The 26139-nt window shown below is 35.5% G+C and overlaps 1 protein-coding gene across 3 annotated transcripts; it reads left to right on the top strand.

Annotated features, from left to right (window-relative positions):
• The first annotated feature begins 699 nt into the window (after positions 1-699).
• On the top strand, positions 700-17956 carry DNAH14 (dynein axonemal heavy chain 14). Of its 3 annotated transcripts, XM_030812486.1 has the most exons (7): positions 700-776; positions 2959-3098; positions 8171-8320; positions 12483-12611; positions 15715-15869; positions 17052-17167; positions 17923-17956. In XM_030812486.1, exons 1-7 carry the CDS (start codon positions 700-702, stop codon positions 17954-17956), a joined length of 801 nt encoding a protein of 266 aa, XP_030668346.1. The 3 variants fall into 3 exon arrangements, with proteins under 3 accessions (XP_030668346.1, XP_030668347.1, XP_030668348.1); XM_030812487.1 differs by lacking the exons at positions 17052-17167; positions 17923-17956 and adding an exon at positions 15966-16001; XM_030812488.1 differs by lacking the exons at positions 8171-8320; positions 17923-17956 and having other exon boundaries at positions 17052-17171.
• The last annotated feature ends 8183 nt before the right edge of the window (positions 17957-26139 follow it).

Below are 26139 nucleotides of genomic sequence, written 5' to 3'. Positions count from 1 at the left end.
TATCTGAAGCATATTCACTTGCCAGCTAAAACTTTTTCTATTCTCCATTGATTCCAGTCTTAAATTTTTGCCTTTAATTCTTCAGTTACAGTGCACAGCCATGTAGCACATCAACTTTATTTACAGACTTTCTGTATCTTGTTAGATTTCCCTCAGTCATCAGAAAGAAACTCCCCTGTTTATATTTCATAACCCACTCCCTTTTGTTCTATTCTATTCTATCTGAAGAATGCTGGTAGTATATGGATGTGGCCTTTTAGTGCTTAGTGAATGGTGAAATTAGTTCATCAGCTTCGGCTACCACTTCTGATGACTTTCCTAAGTTCTTTTTGATAATTTCCCCTAAGAAAATAATCTTAAAACCTATCATTATCTTTAGCATGCTATTTAGTGTAAACTAAAATTGTATGTACACAAACCAATGCATGTAAGATGGAAAAAAATTGCCATAGAGAGGAAGTTAGACAATATAGAGATTGCCCTGAGAAGGCTAACTAGCTTAGTGAAGGGTTTGGAAATTATACTGTATATAAGAAACAAAGGCAGTCAGGATATTATATTAGGCGTATTGAGAAGCTGGGAACTATATATGCCATTTCGAATACCAATTGTCATAGTTGTCAGATTGTATTGTATATTAAAGATAATAATGTGAATTTTTTACAGCCAGTTCCTTTATAGTTTCATTCAGAAAAACATATGGAGACATTTATACCCATTGATTTGACAACTGAAAATCAAGAGATGGACAAGGAGGAAACCAAGACAAAACCAAGGTAAAAGTAAGATAAAATATAATGAGTTTTTTTTCTAAAGTAAGATTTCAGCAGTGTATGGCTGGTGGTAAGCCATCTGACAGTGAAAGACTTAAAATATCATATCAGAATTTATTGATGATTCTAGAGTTTAGAAAACCTTAGTTTCTCAGGGAGTGTTTTCTGACAAGACAGGCAAATTAACCCTGGTTGTTGGCTCCTTCCCCCAGACCAACCTTGGATATGCCAAAAAAGTGAGAAGGAGGTTGTTGGATATGAGAAATTAACCAACAACTGAGAAATCCTAGGAAAGCAAAAGATACCATTTGTAATAGTATCAAAAAATAGGTACATTAGATACATAGAAATACTTTTTTTTTTTTTTTCTGAGACAGAGTCTTGCTCTGTCACCCAGACTGAAGTGCAGTGGCACGATCTTGGCTCCTTGCAACCTCTGCTTCCCAGGTTCAAGCAATTCTCCAACCTCAGCCCCCCGAGTAGCTGGAATTACAGGTGCCCACCACCACACCTGGCTAATTTTTTTTGTATTTTTAATAGAGATGGGGTTTCACCATTCTGGCCAGGCTGGTCTTGAACTCCTGACCTCGTGATCCACCCGCTTCAGCCTCCCAAATACTATTTTTTAAAATGACATAATTATGACCTTTATGAGAAAATTATAAAGTTTAATTGAGAATTCAACAAAATTTATATAGGAAAGCAAAGGGCCAAGAATATGTAAAACACTCCTTAAAAAGAAAATCTGATAATCTTGACCTACAACTATAAAAACTTATTATAAAGCTATCATAACTAAGAAGTGTGCTGTAGAAACAAGGATATGCAAATAAAGAATAAAGAACCCAAGAACAGACAATTATATTCATTTTAAGTGAACATAGACTTGGCGTTATAGTTTAGTGAGGATTGAGTGGGCGTGTTGAATAATGGTGCTGTGACAATTGTATATCCTTATTGGGTGGGGGCAGGGGAAGAAATGGAGTCTGTCTCTTACACTATACTGAAAAGTCAAGGATTTAAAGACATATATTAATTAAAAGACTTGTAAAAGGTAAAAGTTTATGTTAGGAAAACATATAAGCTCATTTTGTCATTACCTTGGACTAAGAAAAGATTTCTTAAGAAGTCATAAACAATACAAACCATAAAGGAAAAGGTAGATATATTAAAATTAGTAACTTCCGTTTATAAAGACATCAAGAAAGTGAAAAGATCATTCCAAATCAGAGATATAAAGTGACAAAAGATTACTGCTCAAAATGTGTAAATAACTACTACACATTGTTAAGAAAATGCCAAAAAGTTCAGTACCAAAAAAAAAAAAAAAAGGTGGGGAGGACAACAGATATGAATAGACATTTTAATGAAGGGGAAAATTTTCAAGATGTTTATAAACAAAGAGGGAACTTAAAGCGCTCAAAGGAAAAAGATTTAAGAATAATACCTAATAAATGATCTATAAATAAGTTCAAAGACATTGTGCTTTCTTTGTCCTAGAAAAGAAATATTACCTTCTTAATGATATGATTAAGTATTTTTCTTTAATATACCAATAGATAAAGTACTTTTTTCCCCTTAACACTACATATAAGACTTTACAGAACCTAGAATTTTCTCTGCTTTGTAAAACTGTGATCTACCATATAAGTCGATTGTAGGCAGTAATTTTGGATTCTGTTCTTATGAAAAAGTTTCTCCAGCAGTAGACAGTTGGCCAATGTCCTGTGAAGAAAAAGGAAGGCAATATATGAGTATGAAATTTCAGAAAATTGTGTTCTGACTTCAGTCTGCTTAATTGGGTAACAATTCTTCATCTCCTAAAATGAGATCAAGATTCATAAAGCCCTTCTAACTTTAAATGTTCAATGATAATTTATATTTATTTTTTAATGGTAACACCAGTTAGACCTATTTAAAACTTAACTAGACTCTCCGTGTAAATGTCGCAGATCTTTTTCAAAGTGCCTATCAAAAATTACTTGAGTGAATAGATATTATATTGTATTGTACAGAATAAATATTTAATCTTTCAATTATGGAGCATGTTAACCATAGCATTTATTGAACCTAAGAAGCTGTTTTAATTATAAATGTGAAATTTTAGGTAATATGCTAATAGCTCAGTATTTTATTGGTGTGATTTTCGATTTATTTTCTTAGAATTGTTTTCTTTGTCATTTAGACTTTCAAAATATGAAGAGAAAAAATATGAAGATATGAAACCATTAGAGACTCAACCAGCTGAAATAGCAGAAAAGGAAACATTGGAATATAAAACAGTTAGAACATTCTCTGAATCTTTGAAGTCAAAGAAAACAGAAGGTATTTATCAAGATTACTATTCTGGCATGTTGATTTATATTTTAGTTTATAGAAATTGAAAGAAATTTTTCATAGCATTAAATTAAGGAACAAGTGAAACATTGAAATATTAGTGTCTATTTTACTAACTTCATTAGTTATAGCAGTTAGCAGTGTCTTCAAATAACAGGAACATAATCTAACTACTCATAATAATAATAAAAATAATAGGAATATTACTAATACCAGTGAAATGTCAGAATATCTGATATGTCTATAGCACTTTCCAGTTTCCATCACTTTTTCATGCATATCATGTCATTTTTTTTGAGGTACAGACCTTACAGGTGGGTCACGGTTCTTCTAAGTCCCCAGTGCCTCTGGCTGTGTTGGGACCTCCTTTGTTGCTCTTACCTACTAGTGTCTTAATTACCCCCTCACATACTTCTTTTTTTTTAAGTCTTCTTTCCTTCTTCACTCAAATTCTACCATTTTCAGAATTTGATTTTATTTTTTACCACAACTTCCTTTCTCATCCAGCACTCTTATGTCTTCACTTTTATAAGCTTCCAGCCCCATTTATGGTGCTTGTGTGGGGAAAACTACCTCCTCTCCTTTAAAGTAAATCCCACCACCTCATTTTGTAGCTCTGCTTCTGCCATTTCCATAGGAAGTTGGGGTCAATCAGATATATTCTCTTACGTCTTTTTTTCTCCTGGCTCTTTTTCTGTCAGCACATAAACATGCTACATGCTTAAACACCTTAAACAAAACAACCCAGAGGCATCTTTAGTTCTGTATTAGCTTTTCACAGTTATCAGGCCTCTTGAAAGAGTAGCCTAGACTGCCTTACCTCTAATTCATTCCTCAACTGGGATTCTACCTCCTTCATTCTACTGATAAGACTCTTTCAAGGTTACCAGATACCTCCTCGTGGCTAATCTTTATAAAATAATTAATTTATAAATAAAATAATTTGTATTTTACTGCACCATTCTGCAGTATTTTATTATTTGACCACTTTCCATTTTTTCCCCCTTGACTTTTAAGGAAATGTACTCACCTAGCTTTCTTTATACTTGTCTATCTGCTCATTTTCAGTCTCTTTTATGGGTTTTTACTTCTCTGTGTTCCGTTTAAATGTTATTGTTTCTAGGTGTTTTAGGGTCTGCCAAAATTAGTGTTTCCTATTCTCTCTGGACTAGACCATACTTTGTTTTTAATAATAATATATAGCCATGTACTGCATAACGACATTTTGGTCAATGATGGACTGAATATATGATGATGGTCCCATAAGATAATAGTACTGTATTTTCACTGTACCTTTTCTATGTTGAGATGTGTTTAGATACACAAATACATACTATAGTGTTACAGTTGCCAACAGTATTCAGTACAGAAACGTGCTGTACAGATTTGTAGCCTAGGAGTAATAGTCTATTCCATATAGCCTTGGTGTGTACTAGGCTGTACCACCTAGGTTTGTGTAAGTGCACTCTTAGATGTTTGTGTGACAGAATTGCCTAATGATGCATTTTTCAGAATGTATCCCTGTCATTAAGCAATACATGACTGTATTTCTTCCTATTTTACCTATTAAATGCATACCACAAACAATATTTAGGTATACCTTTAGTTGTCTTCATCCTCTGCCTGAAGTTGGGTATATTTCATTTCTGGAAGGGGCCTGAGCTTCCGGAATTCTGGCCTTCATTGGGCCAGAATGTTTTAATCTGTAGAGTGCCTAGACCTTACAGATAGCTGTGTTTGCAGGCTGGACAAAGCTTCCCCTCCAACAGAGTGAAAAGTAGGAGTACTCTGAGCCTTTTGCTATTTTTCTTAGGAAAGAGGAAAGAAATATAAGGCTAGATAGGGATACAATTGTTGGGTAAAGCAAGGATTTGGCCACGTTAAGGAATTTTGTCATTATACTTTGAAGATTATACTTTGAAGAGCCATGGAAGGGTTCTAAGCAAGGAGTTAATATGAGGATTTCTGTTTTGTAAAGATCACTCTGGCTGTATATTGAAGAACAGATTGGAAGATAACAAGAATCGATATGGGGGGACCATTTAGGGGGCTGTAGATATTCTGAAGGTAGAATTATCAGTTATAGTGATGGGTTGGTGAGAGAGAAGGAGGTGTCAAAGGTGATACCTACACTTTGGGCTTGCTTAAAATAATGAATAGTGTTCCCATTCACTAAGACAGGAAGTCCTAAAAAAAGGTCAGGAGTTTAGAGGAAGGATCATGAGTTCAATTTTGGACATGTTGAATTTGGAATACCTTTGACACATGCCAGTGATGTCTAGGAGGCAGCTGAATATATGTGTCAGGAGCTCAGAGAAGTTAGGGCTGAGGTGATGTATTTGGGAGTAATCGTGTGTGGATGTTTAAGCCATCGTCATGGATGAGATTGACCAGGGAGAATGTATAAAGTGAGACTAAAACAGGAAAAGTAGCAATTACGAGCCAGGAAAAGGACAGCTGCAAAGGACATGGGATTGGTCAGAGTTAAACTGAATAGGATGACAAGAAAGAGAGAGTGTGAGGTGTCACAAGACTCAAAGGAAACAATTGTATCCAAAAGGAGAAGGAGTGGTCTAAAGTATCAAATAACACTGGTAAGTAAAATGAGGACTAGAAAATGTCCATTGAGTTTACTGACCTCAAGAATATGGCACGTGAGTGCTGTTTTTGTGGCGTTCCAAAGCCAGACCAGAGTAGAGTAAGAAATGGATAGTAAATGAGGAAATAGAGTTAGTGACTATATGCAACTCTTTAGAGAAGTTTAGCTGTGAAGAAAGGCAGGATACAGACTGATAACCAGAGGAGCTGTGGTTTTATTTGAGGCAGGAGCTGCTTGGATATGCAAAAGAAAAAAGGAGTAGTTAATAGTGTAGGCATGAAAAGACATGATCTAAACAAAATGTGGAAAGGATTGATCTTGGATGAGAGGAAAACCAGACACCTCCTTTACTAAGTCAGGAGGACAGGAGGGAAAGATGGGTGCACATGTGGGTTGCTTCATTTGTTTGAAAATGGCAAGTTGAAGGAATTCCCACTGATGCTTTTTTTGTTCCCTGGGAAGTAGGCATTGAGATCACTTAGAGGAGAGAGACTGAAAGATAAAGGTTTAGAGATTTGAGGAGCATGCAGAAAATCTGAAATAGTCATTGAAAAGGAAGAAGAGCAAGTTAACTGGACAGACAATAGGATTTTTGGTTTGTGTTCAGGGTCCATTTGTGGTTAATTAAAATGAATTTTGGGGGTTGCCAATCCACGTAGGGCCTCTTTCAAATAGCACTAGGATGTGCAGATGTAGGCACAAAGAACACATAGAGTTGGTTTTATCCAGGGGCAGTGTGTTGCCATACAGGTGAGGCCAACAGAAAGAGGGAGTTTAGGATATTGGCAAGAGTGCTGTGGAAAGACATAATCTAAGCTGGATAAAGAGAAAGGTGAAATAAAATAGAGGGATGATGGATTGTAAGAAAGTAATGGGGCAATGGACTGGAGTTCCTGATGAGCTTAAAAAATGGTCATGTTGGGAGAATTAAACAAGCTGAGAGGATGCAGGGCAAGTGATGACAAGTACTATTACGTAATTGTGAATGTGGTTGGTTGATGTAGAGTTAGTGATGGGAGGACATCTAGAAAATGGGGAGGTGAGCACAGCTTTAGACAGGTCTTAATTCATGAACACTGAAGTCATCCACGTGATGGCAGATTTAGTATGGAGAAAGTTGGCTCTCCCTTGAGCCAGAGTTCCAGATTGAGTGACCAGGCAATTGGTATTTATCGATGAAGAGTGGAAGAATATAGTATAATCAAAAAGCATGAGCTTCTAAGGAATAGGATTTTTATTTTATTTATTAAAGAAAGAGGGCAAGTTGTAACGATTTGGAAGTGGTGAATGGAGGGTAAGGAGTGTTAAAACAAGCTCACTTTCCAATCTTGAGGTAAATAGAGTATGGGAATATAAACAGCCACTAACCAGAGGGTTGCATGTCAGTAGTGTCATAGGGAATAACTAGGTTTCAAAACTAAGGTAGAGAGGTCAGAGAAATTCTTGGAATAGAGCTTAAAGATAGAAGAAAGTTTTCACAACTACCTCACCAATCTTTCCACTAATGTCCACATTTTTTTCGTCGTGATCTCCTGAACAATCCTCTTGTTTTCTTATCTTTCTCTCATCCCCAGCCACCCTCCTCCTCACTACCCTGCAATTGAAAGCCTTACCATCATTCAACATTTGATCTTTGGAACAGGAGAGGTCTGTGGTCTCCTCTGATTATACAATGGGAAATTATCTCTCTTTCTTCTGAATTAGGACTATTGCTTGAAATAAAACTTACTGTTTATTTCATTTGTACCCTTTTGTTTTGTTTGTAATTATCGTGTCTTTTGCCTTACTAAATTGTAGCACAATGCCTAGCACTACAGAAATATTTGTTCAATGAATGAGAACAAGAAAATGTATTTCTTTCTTCAAAGCTCTGTTTTTAATATTTTCCCCATTCTTCTATGTGTTAAGTCTACCAATCAGGTAAGCCATAGACAAAATAAGAAATAGACCTTTTGTTACTTTTCTGTATTTATATCTAAATATTTTCTCTGCTCAGTTATCAAATTACAATTAATAAACAGGGTCCTCTTCTGTATTTATTTCATGTGAGGATTCACACTTTAAAGATTTAGTATAATATTCAAAAACCACAATTACTTTTGTATCAACCTAATAATAAAGTTAACTAACATTTACCTTAGTAAGCACTTACCGTGTGCTTTAAATGTATTAACTAATTTAATTATTGTAACAACCTATGAGGTTCTTACTGTGACAATTCTCATTTCAAAGGTGAGGAAAGCAAGGCAGATAGGTAACTTACAAAGTAAATCATGTGACTATGAGTGTTAAAGCTTGTATAAGAGCTTGGAACCCAGGCAGTGGGATTCAGCCTGTGTTCTTAACTACCATGCTCTATTGCCTTATATAATCATTAACTGTATTGCTGGGTATGTGGAATTACTATGGTATTATTTATAGCTCACACTAGTTATTCAGTTAATAATGGTTTTATTTTCAGATTACCTTAGAGAAAGTATAACTCAACAACATATGGTTTCTCCAGAACCAGCTTCCCTTAAGGAGAAAGGGAAGTCAAGGAGAAAAAAGGATCAAACTCATGCTTGTCGAAAAGTTAGGAAAGCCAGGCCTGTGTCCTATGATAGAACAGGTATGTGGTATCACGGAACCAATTGCTTAGAAATCACTATACTTTTTCAGATTATTCTGTGGTTTGTGGGTTTGTGTGCTTATATTGGACACTGACTTTAGAAAAAACAGTCTTACTGAATTTTATGTGTTTGGTTGCTTAAAGGATTATTACAATGCTTTTTAAATTCTTTTTGAAAATCTAAAATATTATATTGAAAAATTGACAGAGACTGTTTAATGACTGTTCTTAATTAAGAACAATATCTGAAGGCTATGATTTTAGAACTATAATATAAACTATGGTTTTTACATACAACTGTAGTAAAACTTGATGATTTCATTTTATTTAACGATTTTATGCCTTTGCCTGATAGAGTTTAAATCCCCAAATAAATAGTTTATTTAAATAGATTTTCTTCCACTAACATCTTCTAGTTTGTATTTTCTCTATAACTGAAATTCTTCTCAGTATTAATGTTTTAATTTTATAAAAGAAAGGAAACTTTTCTATTTTCACTGAAACACCATGGTACAGAGGTGGATTTATCATAAAGCTATTGAAGCCTAAGCTTCAGGGCCCCTCACTCACACAGGCTTCATCCTTTCTTTAAATAAATATCCTCAAAATTATAAGTACCTCATATAGCACAAAACCTGCACAGACGTGGTGGTGTTCATGCGCTTGCGTAATTCTCTCCCCTTGAATGTGGAAAGGACCTGTGACTGCTTCTAACTAATAGGTGATGGGCTGTCGCTGCTGTGATCATATTACATTATCCAATACTCCATCTCGCTGGTGGACTTGTTCTAGAGTCTCTCCCCTTTGCTGGCTTCGAAGAAGCAAGCTGCTATGATTTCAGTCACAAAGAAATGAATTCTTCTTACAACCTGAGGGAGGTTGGAAGCAGATCTTTTCGCAGTAGAGCCTCCAAATGAGAATCCATTCCCAAGCAACGCCTTGATTACAGCCTTTGAGACTTTAAGCAGAGGATCCAGTTAAGCTGTATCCAGACCCCTGACCCACAGAAACTGTGAGATAGTAAATGTATGTTGTTTGAAGCCACTAAATTTGCAGTGATTTGTTATGCATTGTATTAGTCCTTTCCCACACTGCTATGAAGAAATACCTGAGACACGGTATTTTATAAAGGAAAGGGGTTTAATTCACGTATAGTTCTGCATTCCTGGGGAGGCCTCAGAAAACTTACAATCATGGTGGAAGGCAAAGGAGAAGCAGGCGCCTTCTTCACAGTGTGGCAGGATGGAGTGAGTGCAAACAGGGGAAATGCCAGATGCTTATAAAACAATCAGATCTCATGAAACTCACTCATTATCATGAAAACAACATGGGGGAAACTACCCCCATGATCCACTTACTCCACCTGGTCCCACACTTGACATATGCGGATTATGGGGATTACAATTCAAGGTGACATTTGGGTGAGGACACAGAGCGAAACCATATCATGCATCCAGGAAACTGGTACAGTGGCTTTATTGCAACAAATGTTGCTGTACATTAAGAATTCTTAATATTTTGTTGCATTGTCCTTTAGTGCTTTGAAATTGGTATCTAGTGTAAGAAAGGCCAAAAATTTAGGCTTAATGGCTGCCAGATAAATAAAATTCTAATTCTTTACTGGTTGCATTTCTTTAATTTGCTTCCCTCATTTAGCTTCTATAAATTCATGAATACATAAACTGATAAAGACCTAAGTAGCGTTTTGTTTAGATTTTAAAACAATTATCAAATATTTCAAATATATAATATAGAGAAAATAATTTAGTATTCATGTACTCATTACCAGGATTTAACAACATTTTGTCATTTTGTTAAAAAAGAAAGTTGTAGACAGAATTCTAATATGCCCTCCAGTATTCCTACCCTCTGGTGTACATGCTTTGTATAATTGCCTCCCCCTAAGTGGAAGCAGAACCTGTGAATATGATGGACTGTCACTCCCATGCTTTTATGTTATTTTATATAGCAAAGGGATTTTCAGATGTATTTAAGGCCCTTTATCAGTTGACTTTAAATTTATCAAAGGAGACTATTAGGGGCAAGCCTGACCTAATCAGATAAACCCTTAAGAAACCAGAAGCAGTAGCAGAGGCCTTGTCACTGCCTTTGAGGAGCAAACTGCCATGTTGTAGAGAGGGCCACATGGCAAGAACCCTAAAGTTAGCTGAGAACTGTACCCAGCCAACTAGCAAGAAAATGGGGACCTCAGTCATAACAGCCATAAGGAAACAAATTACACCTCAAACCTGAGGGGCTTGGAGGCAAGTCTTTCGCTAGCCCAGCCTCTAGATAAGGGCATAGTCAGCTGACACTTTGATTTCAGCCCTGCGAGAACCTGAGCAGAGGACGCAGCCAAAATTTGCCAGACTCCTGACCTTGTTTCTTTTTACTAAGCATTCTTGATTCTGTCATGAACTAACCTCTTTTTTAGAAAAATGTTTTCTTTCCAGCTTTTTGAAAGTTATGTATTCCTTATATTTTACTGTTTATTCTGAAAAAGCGTTCTTTATTTGCTGAAATTGCCTCCATTTTCGAACAGTCTTTGTCACATCTATTGAATCTGCCAAATCACACTAAAAAATGGAAATGCTAATTTATGATACTTTCACGATATTACACAAGGGGAATACCCTTGCCAGTAGTTGATATTTTCCAATTTTAAATTTTTTGCCAGTCTGAGTGAGATATGTGTTTTCATTTTTATTTTAGTTTGCAATTCCCTGATTACTAATGAGGTTGAATACTTTTCCATATGTTTATGGGCCATTTATCTTTTCCTGTAAATTTTTTGTTCATCTTTCTATCAAAATGTTTATTTTTTAATCATTAAGAATTCTTGAAATATTTGTTATAGTAATCTCTAGCCTGTTATATAGGTTATAAACATCTTTTTAAAATTTGTTAATTATATTTTAACTTTGTATATGGTAGCTTTTCTTGTGTACAAGTTGCTAAGTTTGAGCAAGTCAAATTTATCATTGTTTTCCTTTTAACGTGCTTTGATTCTCTTTCAAGAAGCCTTCACTACCCCACGTTTATAAACATATTCTCCCATATTTTCCTCTAGTATTTCTATAATTTGTTTTTCCACATTTATAGCTCTAATCCATCTATAATTTATACTTGCATATAACTGCATATTTATTTCAAATGGCTAACCACTTTGTATTACGATTTATTGAATAATTGTTCTGTTGATTTGAATTATCTTTTTCACTTATTAGATTGGCTTATATACATAGTTATATTTCAAGACTCTAATTTGTTCTACTTCTCTGCTTTTCTATGTCAATACCACACTATTTTGATTTCTAGAAGGTATATATTTTTATATCTGGGTCTATAATGTTACTTATGCTCTTGTCAGACATACACAGTTTGTACCATATCCTTAATACTAATTTTCAGTACCTCACCTAGGGCACAAAATGTAAAGAGGGACTCACTCTTAGAGTCATGCAAGTGCCTCATCCTAATTATAATAGTGTCTTATGCAAGAGCTCAAGTCTCATTTAATCCTTAGCAAAGTAGTTGTTTTAGTGCAATGCTGTTTGTAAGTTCTAGAGGGCCAGAAATATAACTTCTTAGCATGGCTTTTTGTATGCTTCTCTTCCCATAATTTGTTCTATCAAGAAAGGAAGTTTAAGGGCCAACAGGACAACCTGTATAGCATGGTGAATAAAAGCCAAGAAAAGAGACTCTTTCAAGAAGGAGAAGATTGTCAATTGTCGGCTAAGAGATTAAGTGAGAGATGTTCTGAAAGGTGTCTGTGGGATGAGCATCCTTAGGAAAAATATTTCCATCCCACACTGTCATCCCTACTTTTCTGATCTAACTACCCCTATCCAAGCTTAGGCATTTATTAAGAAAAGCCGTATAACCAGTTCCTATTCCTAGTCTCTTCTCTTGTTACTACCTGTGTAATTATGAATGAGGTCTTTTGTGACATCTTTCTTAAATTGATAAATATTATTCCCTCTTTCCAACTTCTGTTAAAACTGAATTTTGAGCTATTTTTTCTCCTCTAATAATCGTTATGTATACTTTAAGTTACCATTTAAATTTTTCTCTATATAGAAATATTTGGAATATTATGCATTATCCTTAAGTGTTGCCCACATTTGCACTTATATTGGATTTTTAAATTGTTCTATACCAGAACCAAAAGATGATGATGTGATAAGAAATATTATTAGGCTACGAGAAAAGCTTGGTTGGCAAACTATATTACCGCAGCACAGTTTGAAATACAGAAGCTCCGAAATTGCAGTTCAGAAGATTACTTTAAAGATATTGTTCTATTTTATTTAATTTTGATCTTTAAAAATCAATATTGAAATTATATTTTAATTTTTATTTCATTTCAGATATTATGTCAAAGTCAAACATTACATTAATATCAAGTTACAATTATTTCATGGTAAATGCAAAAGTATTTGACATCATTTCATTTTATTTATTTAAGGAATGGAGAATAGATAAAGCATATAAACTTTAAGTCTATAACACAGCAAAATGTTTGTGTCTGTCCCCTCTCATCACTTTCTCTGAGTGAGTCCCCAGGAAAGGGTTATCATCTGCCTGAAACTTGAATCTACTGTTTGGTTTCCGGATATCACTTTTTCTGTGATTTAAGAAGAAATTGTGGCCGGGCGCGGTGGCTCAAGTTTGTAATCCCAGCACTTTGGGAGGCCGAGGTCAGGAGATCGAGACCACGGTGAAACCCCGTCTCTACTAAAAAATATAAAAAAATTAGCCGGGCGTAGTGGTGGGCACCTGTAGTCCCAGCTACTCAGAGAGGCTGAGGCAGGAGAATGGCGTGAATCCAGGAGGCGGAGCTTGCAGTGAGCCGAGATCGCGCCACTGCACTCCAGCCTGGGTGACAGAGCAAGACTCCATCTCAAAAAAAAAAAAAAAAAGAAGAAATTTTTAGGTAATGTAACATTCTATTCTTCTCACACTCTAACTCCCTGGTACTGATTTTCTATCTCGTCTTGTCTGTATTTCCTTATGCTATTCATTTTTTTCTTACCCATTAGCCTCTTTCTTCAGAGAAATTTTAGCTTGTCGAAGGTCACATGACCAGAGGGTGGAAGCTGTGGTAAGAACTAAGGTGTGTGTCCTGAGACCTCATTTATTACAGGTGCTCTAAGATTGAACAGGATCATCTCTCCTTACTATTAGACAGGGAATTCTCAAAATGTGGTCCCCAGGCAAGCAACACTGGAATCACCTTAGAACTTACTAGACATACATATTCTCATCTGCACCCTAGACCCACTGAATCAGAAACCTTGAGAGGCAGAGCCTTGCAATCTGTATTTTATTCAGCTCTCCACATGATTCTAATGCACAGTTAAGAACCACTGCTCCCAACCAAGGATCAGTAGATTTTTTTCTGAAGAGGACCAGGTAATGAATATTTTAGATTTCGAAACTACTCAACTCTGTCACTGTAGTACCAGAGCATTGATAGGTAATACATACATAAATGGATGTGACTAAGTTCCAATAAAACTTTATTTACAAAAACAGGCACCTGGCCCTGCTCTACACTGTTACCATGAAGATAAATCATCTTTTAATCATTTTTCAGAGGCAACAATGTGAAGGAAAGTACACGCGTAATCGAATCAGATTCACCTAGTTTTGAACCTATACACTCACCATGTTATCAAGTTCCTAACCTCTTGAGCTTTTGTTTTTTGACCTTGAAATGGAGATAATAATAGTTACCGTGGAGGACTGTGAAAATTAAATATATGCCATGGTGCCTGGCAGGTAGTTTAAAAACAAAACAAAACAAAACCATAGCTGTACATGGGTTCCTTGGACTCTCAAATAAAGTGAATTTCATTTGTGCGTGAAGAAAGGATTGAGAATATGATTAAACACTTGTTTTTAATTGAAAAAATAATTTAATTGAAACATATTCTTATGCTTTTATAATTTGACTTTTAATTATATATATGATCTATTTGGAAGATTTGTATCTACCTTGATTCTTAGTAATGTTTTGAAACCTAATTTAGAATATAAATGACTCAAATAGCCAAATAACTATTAAAAAGGTCATACATTATACAAATCATCATTTAGAGCTCATTTATTTCCTGTTATTTGCAGTTTTTAAACTTGTTTTTGAGGGTTTAATATTGATTATATTAGAAGCTGAAATAAGAAAGTGAAACAGCTAAAATAATTGAGAAAAAACAAGTAATCTTCAAGGAAGACAGGATTTTAAAAAGTGTAAAACTGGATCCAAAATTTAAAACTACAGTGATTGGAAACCATTTAGTTACACAATAGCTTCTGAGGGCATCACTAAATACTAAATGCTTTTTTTATGGTAAAATTTAATTATCCAGAAAATACTTAAGTTTTCTTATGATTTTAGAATTTTTATAAATAAAAGTTAAAAGTTTCAACAAATTTTTATTTTAAAGCTAAAAGAAATAAATTTTACTTAAAATTTTCCTTAATGTGGAATGGCTGATTTTTCAATGCCAAGTCTGGGAGAGGCATTATAGTTTATTGCAATAGCTCAGAATATGTGTTTAGAGTCAGACTTGGATTCACATCCCTACTTCACCATTTCCTGAATTTGTGACTTTTCTCAAATTATCTAACTTATCAAAATACTCATTTTTTAAAATTTGAAAAACAAGGTCTTTCTCTGTCACCCAGCCTGAAGCCACAATGGTGTGAGTAAAGCTCCCTGCAGCCTCAAACTCTTGGGCTCAAGTGATCTCACCTCAGCCTCCTGAGTAGTTGAGATTACAGACGTGAACCACCTCATTCAGCTCCATCAGAGTATTAATTTCTGCAATTGTTTAATGAGGTTAAAAATATCAAGTCTTAGTTTCTTTAAATTTGAGAGATGAAAGTTGATAGATTAAACTATTATGGTTGTAAAGATAATGTATATGAAAGAGTTATTACTCATTAAATATTTATTACTTAACAAATAATAGCTATTTTTAACTTATACCAAACCACCATCATTATCAAAATAGATGACAAATTTAATATGCCCAAAAGATTTCTGGTGTTGGCAGACAAATACTATAAGATGGCATATATGTAAAAGGTATGTCATCAAGTTCTTTGGATTAGTAAGCATGTATTATTAAGTATATGGATAGTTTTTTCTGAATTAAAGACCCTTTTTTAAGGATAAAAATTAAATATATTAAATCTTTCATAAGATCGATCTTGTTGAACATTGGTTAGACACAATTTGATGTTAGCTTTCTGCAAACATAGTATTCTTATTTTTAATCTGTATTAAAATTGTTTCAATTTAGTAGGTAATCTGTTCAGCCATTGTATTAATTTTGTTAATTTAGTCAAATTAATTAAATTTGTTTATTTTTATTTTTTTAAATCTCAGAAACCTTTGGAAGATGATGGAGAATTTGTATATTGCCTTCCTCGGAAAAGTCCTAAAGCCCTTTCCAATCCGTATGATCTTCAGGTAGTATCGGCTCATACCGCTAAACATTGCAAAGAATTTTGGGTTATTACTGCTTCATTCATCTCAAAGGTAATGTTTCATGGATGTTTTAAGCTTTCAGAATTATATTACAAAAATATTATCCAATGTAGAATTTAATTGCTTACATTTATCTTTGTGTTTCAGAGATACTTGGTCATTTGTGGAGCAGTTTATATATAAGAATCTCCTTGGGAGAATGTTATTTAATAGTGAAGTTTTTCCTTTTGTGTAGAGATTTAGGTTTGAAGATTCAACTTTAATACATTTTTTCATCTATCAAATACTGTTAATACTTTGTGTAAATTTTTAAAGGAAGAACTACAAAACAAGCATTTGCTAGCATAATGGGAACTATAATAATAAACAAAAGAATATTCTTTATTGGCACATTTGTCAGAAACTTTATTGCCAGATGTAGAAATCCCCCTTTTACACTCTTATATAGCATTTTGATATTTATCACAAGTTGAAAATATACAATTACTTGTTTTAATGATTTGTTTAATGTCTGTCTGCCTTTTTCTGCCCTCCCAGCCTCCCAAGTAAAATGAACTTTATGCATGGGCAAGACCACATCTTTGCATGAGGTAGATCTGTATGTGGAGATAAAGAAATATCTCTAATATGCAGTATCAAGTGAGAATGGAGGAAAAACTTCTATAGATATATGAATATACACATAGATACATATGTGCTGATAAAAATATGTATACTTTTACCTCTGGAATAAATTTTTTTTAATGGTGACATTCAGATAGGGGAGGGGCACTCATGGGAAGAGAGAGAACTCCTTGATGAAGGGCGTGTAGTTTTTGAATGTCAATATAGGGTATGTGGGTAGTGAGATTATAAGCTACTTTGGACTACCACATCTCTGTAGCTAAAATTAAGTTCATAAATACTACTTTTATAGAAAATGTAAAAATTATGAGACTCAAATCTGAACAGCTATTTGTGAAAAGTATCTCAGGGTGAGGAGGAAGTTTCTCTTCTCTCTGTTGGAGCACAAGAAATAGCATTAGAAAATGGCAAGTATAAAAGCAGTATGTTGAGGGAAATCAAATTTGGGTATAGATAAAGTGGCTGAGGATTCATACGTAGAAAAAGCTTAATTATAAAGGCAAGAAGTTAACAAGAAGTTATCAGTCAAATACAGGCTTTCTTAATTTCTTGAAAATGGTACATATTTTTTAAAGAAATAAAATAATGCTTTTGTGCTTTATTTTGTAGGTTATTAATATAGTTGGTAGTATAAAGGAAGTAGAACTCATACCTACTTTGGAATGGCTATCAGAAAGAAGACATTACTATTTATTACAGCAATTCAAGATATTTTCTGATTTCCGGTGAGGTGAAAAAAAATGAAACCAATTCTTTGTAGTTTGATCTTGTTGAAGGAGCAGTTGCCTGGGTGACATCTGGGTTCTACTACAGTAATACCAGTAGAAAATAGTACTAATTCCTTTATCTAAAAAATTTTTATGGAACACCCCATTTCCTCTGTAAGTTATGAAGAAATGCCAATAATTTTGGCATTTAAGAAGCATTTTTCCTTTCAGAATTAAAGCATTTGTTACCTGTAACTTATGAGGAAATGCCGTAAGTTACAGAGGAATGGGATGTTCCATAAAATTTCTTTAGATAAAGGAAGTTTACTCTTTTCAGTATTAAAACTCTTAATTTTAGTCTTTTTGGATAAATATTGTAAAAATATTTTATACTCAAGCAAACTTAAATACACCCTACAGTTGACTCTGGAACAATGCAAGGGTTAGGGGCCCTCACTCCCTACACAGTTGAAAATTTGAGTATAATTTTTGGCTGTACCCAAACTTTGCTATTAATACTAATAGTCTACTGTTGACAGGAAGCTTTATCAGTAACATAAACAATCAATTAACATATTTTGTCTGGTAGATATATACTGTATTCTTACAATAAAGTAAGTTAGAGGAAAGAAAAAGGAAAATTATAAGGGAGAGAAAATAAATTACTACTCATTAAATGGAAGTAGATCATAATAAAGTTCTTCATCCTCATCATTTTCACATTGAGTAGGCTGAGGAGGAGGAGGAAAAGTAGAGGCTGGTTTTTGTTCCAGGAAGTCAGGGACCCCAAACGGAGGGACCGGCTGAAGCCATGGCAGAAGAACGTGGATTGTAAAGATTTCATGGACATTTATTAGTTCCCCAAATTAATACTGTTATAATTTCTTACACCTGTCTTTACTGCTGTCTCTGAACATAAATTGTGAAGATTTCATGGACACTTATCACTTCCCCAATCAATACCCTTGTGATTTCCTATGCCTGTCTTTACTTTAATCTCTTAATCCCGTCATCTTTGTAAGCTGAGGAGGATGTATGTTGCCTCAGGACCCTGTGTTGATTGCGTTAACTGCACAAATTGTTTGTAGAGCATGTGTGTTTGAACAATATGAAATCTGGGCACCTTGAAAAAAGAACAGGATAACAGCAATGTTCAGGGAACAAGAGAGATAAACTCTGACCACCAGTGAGCTGGAACAGAGCCATATTTCTTTTTTTTCAAAAGCAAATGGGAGAAATATCGCTGAATTCTTTTTCTCAGCAAGGAACATCCCTGAGAAAGAGAATGCGTCCCTGAGGGTGGGCCTCTGAAATGGCTGCTTCGGGGGGCGGCTGTATTTTATGGTAGAAGCTGTAGGGATGAAGTAAGCCCCAGTCTCCCGTAGCGCTCCCAGGCTTATTAGGATAAGGAAATTCCCGCCTAATAAATTTTGGTCAGACCTGTTGTCAGCTCTCAAACCCTGTCTCCTGATAAGATGTTATCAATGACAATGCATGCCTGAAACTTCATTAGCAATTTTAATTTCACCCTAGTCCTGTGGTCCTGTGATCTCGCCCTGCCTCCATTTGCCTTGTGATATCTTATTGCCTTGTGATATCTTATTACCTTGTGAAGCATGTGATCTCTGTGACCCACACCGTATTCATACACTCCCTCCCCTTTTGAAAATCACTAATAAAAACTTGCTAGTTTTACAGCTCAGGGCACATCACGGAACCTGCCGACATGTGATGTCTCCCCCGGACACCTGGCTTTAAAATTTCTCTCTTTTGTACTCTGTCCCTTTATTTCTCAGACCGGTCGACACTTAGGGAATATAGAAAAGAACCTATGTGAAATATCAAGGGTGAATTTTGCCCGATATCTGGCTGAATTTCCCCCGATAGGTTTTTCTGTCTCAGGGGTGGCAGATGTGGAAGAAAATGTACATATAAATGGACCTGTGCCATTCAGACCCATGTTTTTCAAGAGTCAACTGTGTTGACTTGGGTTTGCCTTTTTTTTCTGTGCGTATATTTATTTATATGAATATTTATTGAGAGTCTGTTAAGAACCAGGCATTATTCCAGATGCCAGGGATATTATATTGAACAAACCAAACAATTATCCTGCACTCAAATATTTATATCATAGTGGGTGAGAGATAATAGAAAACATGCAAATATGTAAAATATTGAGTGGAGACTAGATGTAGTTGAAGGAAAATAAAACAGAGTAAGGGTGCTGGGGGCAGCTTGTTGATTCAAGTTCATGATTAAAAATTTATCTAGTTTTAAGGTACATTATGTTACATTACATTATATCACATCACATTAGGATTCCCAAGACCGATTCTTCACAAAGTAGTTCCAGATTGTTGGTCTTTTAGTGTGTATCTAGTTCTGTAATTTTCTTGTTTCTTCTCTAATGTCTGTGTTTTCTTGTGATATGGTGTTGTCTGCTGGGGACTAGGAAAACAGATAAATAATATTTTAGATTGTTTATTTAATATGTAAATAGCTTAAATAACTAAGGACCTGAGAAACTTTTTTTTTTGTAAGAGAAGAAGGATTTTGTGACAGAGAAATTAATTATTGAATAAATGTTATCATGTACCTATTTTGTTTCACTGGTGTAAGAACTGGAGATAGAACTGTGAAAAAATATACAGGTTTCTGTTCCTATAGAACTTATATTCTAATGGAGGGAGATCGATAATAATAGGTAAATAAATAATTTCAGATAGTGATGAGGCCTAGAAATGTAATAAAACAGAGAAATAGAGATGTGTGTGTGCATTGCTTCTTTAGATAGGATGGTCAGAGATGTGGCATTGAAGCAGAGACCTAAATGATGAAAAAGAGACAGCCATGTGGGGGTTCCAGAAGGAGAATATAGCAAGTTTCAAAGTTGTGAAGCAGGAACAAGTTTAGTATGGATTTGTCAGTAGAAGTGGTGTTCCTGGAGTGAAGTTGGTAGGAAATGAAGCTGGTTCTGTTATTTTCTGGGACCTGTCACATGTAGTGTAGGTGACTGAGTAACAGTTCTGAGAAGTTTCTCATCAAAGATAGGTGATAGTTGCATCCCTGTAATTTAGGAACTAGAATTGGGGCTAGATAGGTTTTTGATTCTGGATTATCAATTTAAGATATTATCCAACGTACTATTTTCTGTATCTTTTTATTTGAAACTCTGTCAGTGTCAGACTTTCCACTGTTGTCCTTGCCTTCTGATAAATCCTCAGGGTCTGCTCTGCTAAATAATTATCATTTATTAAACTTTTTAAGTTCAACTGCAGATGGGACAAGAATCATCTTTTTACATGACATTTGGCATCAAAGTCTATAGTCAAAATGATTCATTTTCTTTATTCATGTTAAAAATACAAATTAAATTTTATATTTACTTAATTTGTACTTAATTTTATATTTACTTAAGTTGTACAATTAATATAGACTTACTTAATCTTTAAATTTTATTATTTATTTATTTATTTATTTTTTTGAGACGGAGTCTTGCTCTGTTGCCCAGGCTGGGGTGCAGTGGCGCGATCTCGGCTCACTGCAAGCTCCACCTCCTGGGTTCAGGGCATTCTCCTGCCTCAGCCTCTCTGAGTAGCTGGGACTACAGGCACCTGCCACCGCACCCGGCTAATTTTTTTCTTTTTTTGAGATGGAGTCTTGCCCTGTCACCCAGCCTGGAGTGCAGTGGCGCGATCTCAGCTCACTGCAAGCTTCGCCTCCTGGGTTCACGCCATTCTTCTGCCTCAGCCTCCTGAGAAGCTGGGACTACAGGCGCCCGCCACCACACCTGGCTAATTTTTTGTATTTTTAGTAGAGACGGGGTTTCACTGTGTTAGACAGGATGGTCTCGATCTCCTGACCTTGTGATCCGCCCACCTCAGCCTCCCAAAGTGCTGGGATTACAGGCGTGAGCCACCGCGCCCGGCCAATTTTATTTTTAATATTTTTATAGTTTTTCTTAGATCACTATATTATAAAAGGCAGTATTTCAAATAGAAAAATGAGATAAAGATAAAGTGTTAACAACTTAAGCTGGTGATGCCAGTACAGGAGTGATTAGACCATCAGCATCATTGTTTTACCTCATGAAACTTTTCTGGTATATTAGTTTTTGTGACCTGGTACAGATATTCCTTACACTATCACTGGGTTCCCCTCTGATTCTTATGGATTTTCAGTGATCTTCTAGGGTTCTGAGTAACATGACTCTGAATTTGGATTAAAGAGAAATAGTAACTTATGTGGAGTGCTTCTTTGAAGCCGGATTTAAGGTCAAGTTACTAGATTTTGATTGAGGGAGTCCTGATTCCCAAGGCCTCAGGTGGGCCTGTTTGAAGGATATCATGGGATTCTCTTTGAACTGCTTGGATGGCTCCAGGCCTTTTTCAGCCTTTTTTGATTCAAAATTAGCCAACGTCATCACTAAGATTGGCTGGTTGGCTTCTCAGACACACCCCTATCCCCACTATTTTCCACTACCCACTAGCTCTTACTGGCTGCATAAGTAATCTCACATTGGCAAACAAGTATCACATCTCAGTGTTTATTTAAAGGTGGTTGTTTTCCTCTAGATGCAAAGGCTACCAAGGGAGCGACTGTGATACTGCATTAGACTAGTCCCACACGTGCATAATATAGGTAGCAATATTCATTTAGAGTTGAGAGAGCTTTGCAGAAACAGTTGGCCTGTCTTTTTCAGAATGCATAACAATTATTGATGATGAATAATAACTAGGGAAACTTTCCATTTCCTTCTCATGTAGGTTGAGTTTTAAAAATTACAAGTGCATTTTTTACATAAGTATTATATAATATCAAAATGACATACATTACCTTAATTTTTTACTTACCGCTATACAGACTTTTTATCAATGTACCTTTTCATTATCACTGAAAATTGAATCTTGACTTTTCTTGAAATATGAAGTCTCTTTTCAAAGTAAGCCAAAAAACATATAAAGGAAAATGGTATTTTAAAAATAATTTTTAATATTTATTGGAATGTTGCAGCTAAGTGAATCCTATGAGAATTATAAGGACTATCATTTACTTTTACCTTTTGCTCTATATTCTGTTGATAGTTTGGGAGAAAATTTATATGGCTTAGCATTTACTTTAGGTAACTCAGGATGAATGAAATATGTTCTAGAGAATATTCTGATATTACTAAGCTTTTACTAAATTTATTCCATATAAATACATGGTTTATGGATATGGAATATAAGAAGCATTTTTCCTTTCAGAATGAATAAAGCATTTGTCACCTGGAAATTGAATGTTAAAAGAATTAAGACAGAGAAGAGCAGGTAAGTTTTGATATGCAATATATTTATAAAAATTTCAAAAGGAAGCTATATGTTTTACATGTACTATGGAAGCAGATATAATTTCATTTTCATTCAGTGATTAGAAAGTCACATTCCATTGCTTTATGATTAAACTTAACCCATTTTTATTTTATTTTATTTTTTTATCATTATACTTTAAGTTTTAGGGTACATGTGCACAATGTGCAGGTTTGTTACATATGTATCCATGTGCCATGTTGCTGTGCTGCACCCATTAACTGGTCATTTAGCATTAGGTATATCTCCTAATGCTGTCCCTCCCCCCTCCCCCCACCCCAGAACAGTCCCCAGAGTGTGATGTTCCCCTTCCTGGGTCCATGTGTTCTCACTGTTCAATTCCCACCTATGGTGAGAACATGCGGTGTTTGGTTTTTTGTCCTTGCGATAGTTTACTGAGAATGATGATTTCCAGTTTCATCCATGTCCCTACAAAGGACATGAACTCATCATTTTTTATGGCTGCATAGTATTCCATGGTGTATATGTGCCACATTTTCTTAATCCAGTCTATCGTTGTTGGACATTTGGGTTGGTTCCAAATCTTTGCTATTGTGAATAGTGCCACAATAAACATACGTGTGCATGTGTCTTTATAGCAGCATGATTTATAGTCCTTTGGGTATATACCCAGGAATGGGATGGCTGGGTCAAATGGTATTTCTAGTTCTAGATCCCTGAGGAATCGCCACACTGACTTCCACAATGGTTGAACTAGTTTACAGTCCCACCAACAGTGTAAAAGTGTTCCTATTTCTCCACATCCTCTCCAGCACCTGTTGTTTCCTGACTTTTTAATGATGGCCATTCTAACTGGTGTGAGATGTTATCTCATTGTGGTTTTGATTTGCATTTCTCTGATGGCCAGTGATGATGAGCATTTCTTCATGTGGTTTTTGGCTGCATAAATGTCTTCTTTTGAGAAGTGTCTGTTCATGTCCTTTGCCCACTTTTTGATGGGGTTGTTTGTTTTTTTCTTGTAAATTTGTTTGAGTTCATTGTAGATTCTGGATATTAGCCCTTTGTCAGATGAGTAGGTTGTGAAAATTTTCTCCCATTTTGTAGGTTGCCTGTTCACTCTGATGGTAGTTTCTTTTGCTGTGCAGAAGCTCTTTAGTTTAATTAGATCCCATTTATCAATTTTGGCTTTTGTTGCCATTGCTTTTGGTGTTTTAGACATGAAGTCTTTGCCAATGCCTATGTCTTGAATGGTAATGCCGAGGTTTTCTTCTAGGGTTTTTATGGTTTTAGGTCTAACATTTAAGTCTTTAATCCATCTTGAATTAATTTTTGTATAAGGTGTAAGGAAGGGATCCAGTTTCAGCTTTCTACATATGGCTAGCCAGTTTTCTCAGCACCATTTATTAAATAGGGAATTCTTTTCCCATTGCTTGTTTTTGTCAGGTTTGTCAAAGATCAGATAGTTGTAGACATGCGGCATTATTTCTGAGGGCTCTGTTCTGTTCCATTGATCTATGTCTCTGTTTTCGTACCAGTACCATGCTGTTTTGGTTACTGCAGCCTTGTAGTATAGTTTGAAGTCAGGTAGCGTGATGCCTCCAGCTTTGTTCTTTTGGCTTAGGATTGACTTGGCGATGCGGGCTCTTTTTTGGTTCCATATGAACTTTAAAGTAGTTTTTTCCAATTCTGTGAAGAAAGTCATTGGTAGCTTGATGGGGATGGCATTGAATCTATAAATTACCTTGGGCAGTATGGCCATTTTCACGATATTGATTCTTCCAACCCATGAGCATGGAATGTTCTTCCATTTGTTTGTATCCTCTTTTATTTCATTGAGCAGTGGTTTGTAGTTCTCCTTGAAGAGGTCCTTCACGTCACTTGTAAGTTGGATTCCTAGGTATTTTATTCCTTTGAAGCAATTGTGAATGGGAGTTCACTCATGATTTGGCTCTCTGTTTGTCTGTTATTGGTGTACAAGAATGCTTGTGATTTTTGTACATTGATTTTATATCCTGAGACTTTGCTGAAGTTGCTTATCAGCTTAAGGAGATTTTGGGCTGAGACAGTGGGGTTTTCTAGATATACAATCATGTCATCTGCAAACAGGGACAATTTGACTTCCTCTTTTTCTAATTGAATACCCTTTATTTCCTTCTCCTGCCTGATTGCCCTGGCCAGAACTTCCAAAACTATGTTGAATAGGAGTGATGAGAGAGGGCATTCCTGTCTTGTGCCAGTTTTCAAAGGGAATGCTTCCAGTTTTTGCCCATTCAGTATGATATTGGCTGTGGGTTTGTCATAGATAGCTCTTATTATTTTGAGATACGTCCCATCAATACCTAATTTATTGAGAGTTTTTAGAATGAAGGGCTGCTGAATTTTGTCAAAGGCCTTTTCTGCATCTATTGAGATAATCATGTGGTTTTTGTCTTTGGTTCTGTTTATATGCTGGATTATATTTACTGATTTGTGTACGTTGAACCAGCCTTGCATCCCAGGGATGAAGCCCACTTGATCATGGTGGATAAGCTTTATGATGTGCTGCTGGATTCAGTTTGCCAGTATTTTATTGAGGATTTTTGTGTCAATGTTCATCAAGGATATTGGTCTAAAATTCTCTTTTTTGGTTGTGTCTCTGCCAGGCTTTGGTAACAGGATGATGCTGGCCTTATAAAATGAGTTAGGGAGGATTCCCTCTTTTTTTCTGTCGATTGGAATAGTTTCAGAAGGAATGGTACCAGCTCCTCTTTGTACCTCTGGTAGAATTTGGCTGTGAATCCATCTGGTCCTGGACCTTTTTTTTGGTTGGTAAGATTATTGCCTCAATTTCAGAGCCTGTTATTGGTCTATTCAGAGATTCAACTTCTTCCTGGTTTAGTCTTGGGAGGGTGTGTGTCGAGGAGTTTATCCATTTCTTCTAGATTTTCTAGTTTATTTGCATAGAGGTGTTTGTTGTATTCTCTGATGGTAGTTTGTATTTCTGTGGGATCGGTGGTGATATCCCGTTTATCATTTTTTATTGCATCTATTTGATTCTTCTCTCTTTTCTTCTTTATTAGTCTTGCTAGCGGTCTATCAATTTTGTTGATCTTTTCAAAACACCAGCTCCTGGATTCATTAATTTTTTGAAGGGTTTTTTGTGTCCTTATTTCCTTCAGTTCTACTCTGATCTTAGTTATTTCTTGCCTTCTGCTAGCTCTTGAATGTGTTTCCTCTTGCTTTTCTAGTTCTTTTAGTTTTGATGTTAGGGTGTCAATTTTAGATCTTTCCTGCTTTCTCCTGTGGGCATTTAGTGCTATAAATTTCTCTCTACACACTGCTTTGAATGTGTCCCAGAGATTCTGGTATGTTATGTCTGTGTTCTCGTTGGTTTCAAAGACCATCTTTGTTCCTGCCTTCATTTCCTTATGTACCCATTAGTCACTCAGGAGCAGGTTGTTCTGTTTCCATGTAGTTGAGCAGTTTTGAGTGAGTTTCTTTATCCTGAGTTCTAGTTTGATTGCACTGTCATCTGAGAGACAGTTTGTTATAATTTCTGTTCTTTTACATTTGCTGAGGAGTGCTTTACTTCCACCTATGTGGTCAGTTTTGGAGTAGGTGTGGTATGGTGCTGAAAAGAATGCATATTCTGTTGATTTGGGGTGGAGAGTTCTGTAGATGTCTATTTGGTCGTCTTGGTGC

The sequence above is a fragment of the Nomascus leucogenys genome, chromosome 5, assembly GCF_006542625.1.
Source record: "Nomascus leucogenys isolate Asia chromosome 5, Asia_NLE_v1, whole genome shotgun sequence".
In the NCBI taxonomy this organism is placed as follows: Eukaryota; Metazoa; Chordata; class Mammalia; order Primates; family Hylobatidae; genus Nomascus; species Nomascus leucogenys.
Note: the sequence above shows the minus strand (reverse complement) of the source record. Positions and strands in the feature narration are given on the sequence as shown.

Coding starts and splice junctions, on each gene's coding strand:
- DNAH14 (XM_030812486.1), top strand. CDS start 700: ATGGAGACATTTATACCCATTGATTTGACAACTGAAAATCAAGAGATG. Junction 3,099..8,170: donor GAAGTCAAAGAAAACAGAAG/GTATTTATCAAG, acceptor TTTTATTTTCAG/ATTACCTTAGAGAAAGTATA. Junction 8,321..12,482: donor TGTGTCCTATGATAGAACAG/GTATGTGGTATC, acceptor GTTCTATACCAG/AACCAAAAGATGATGATGTG.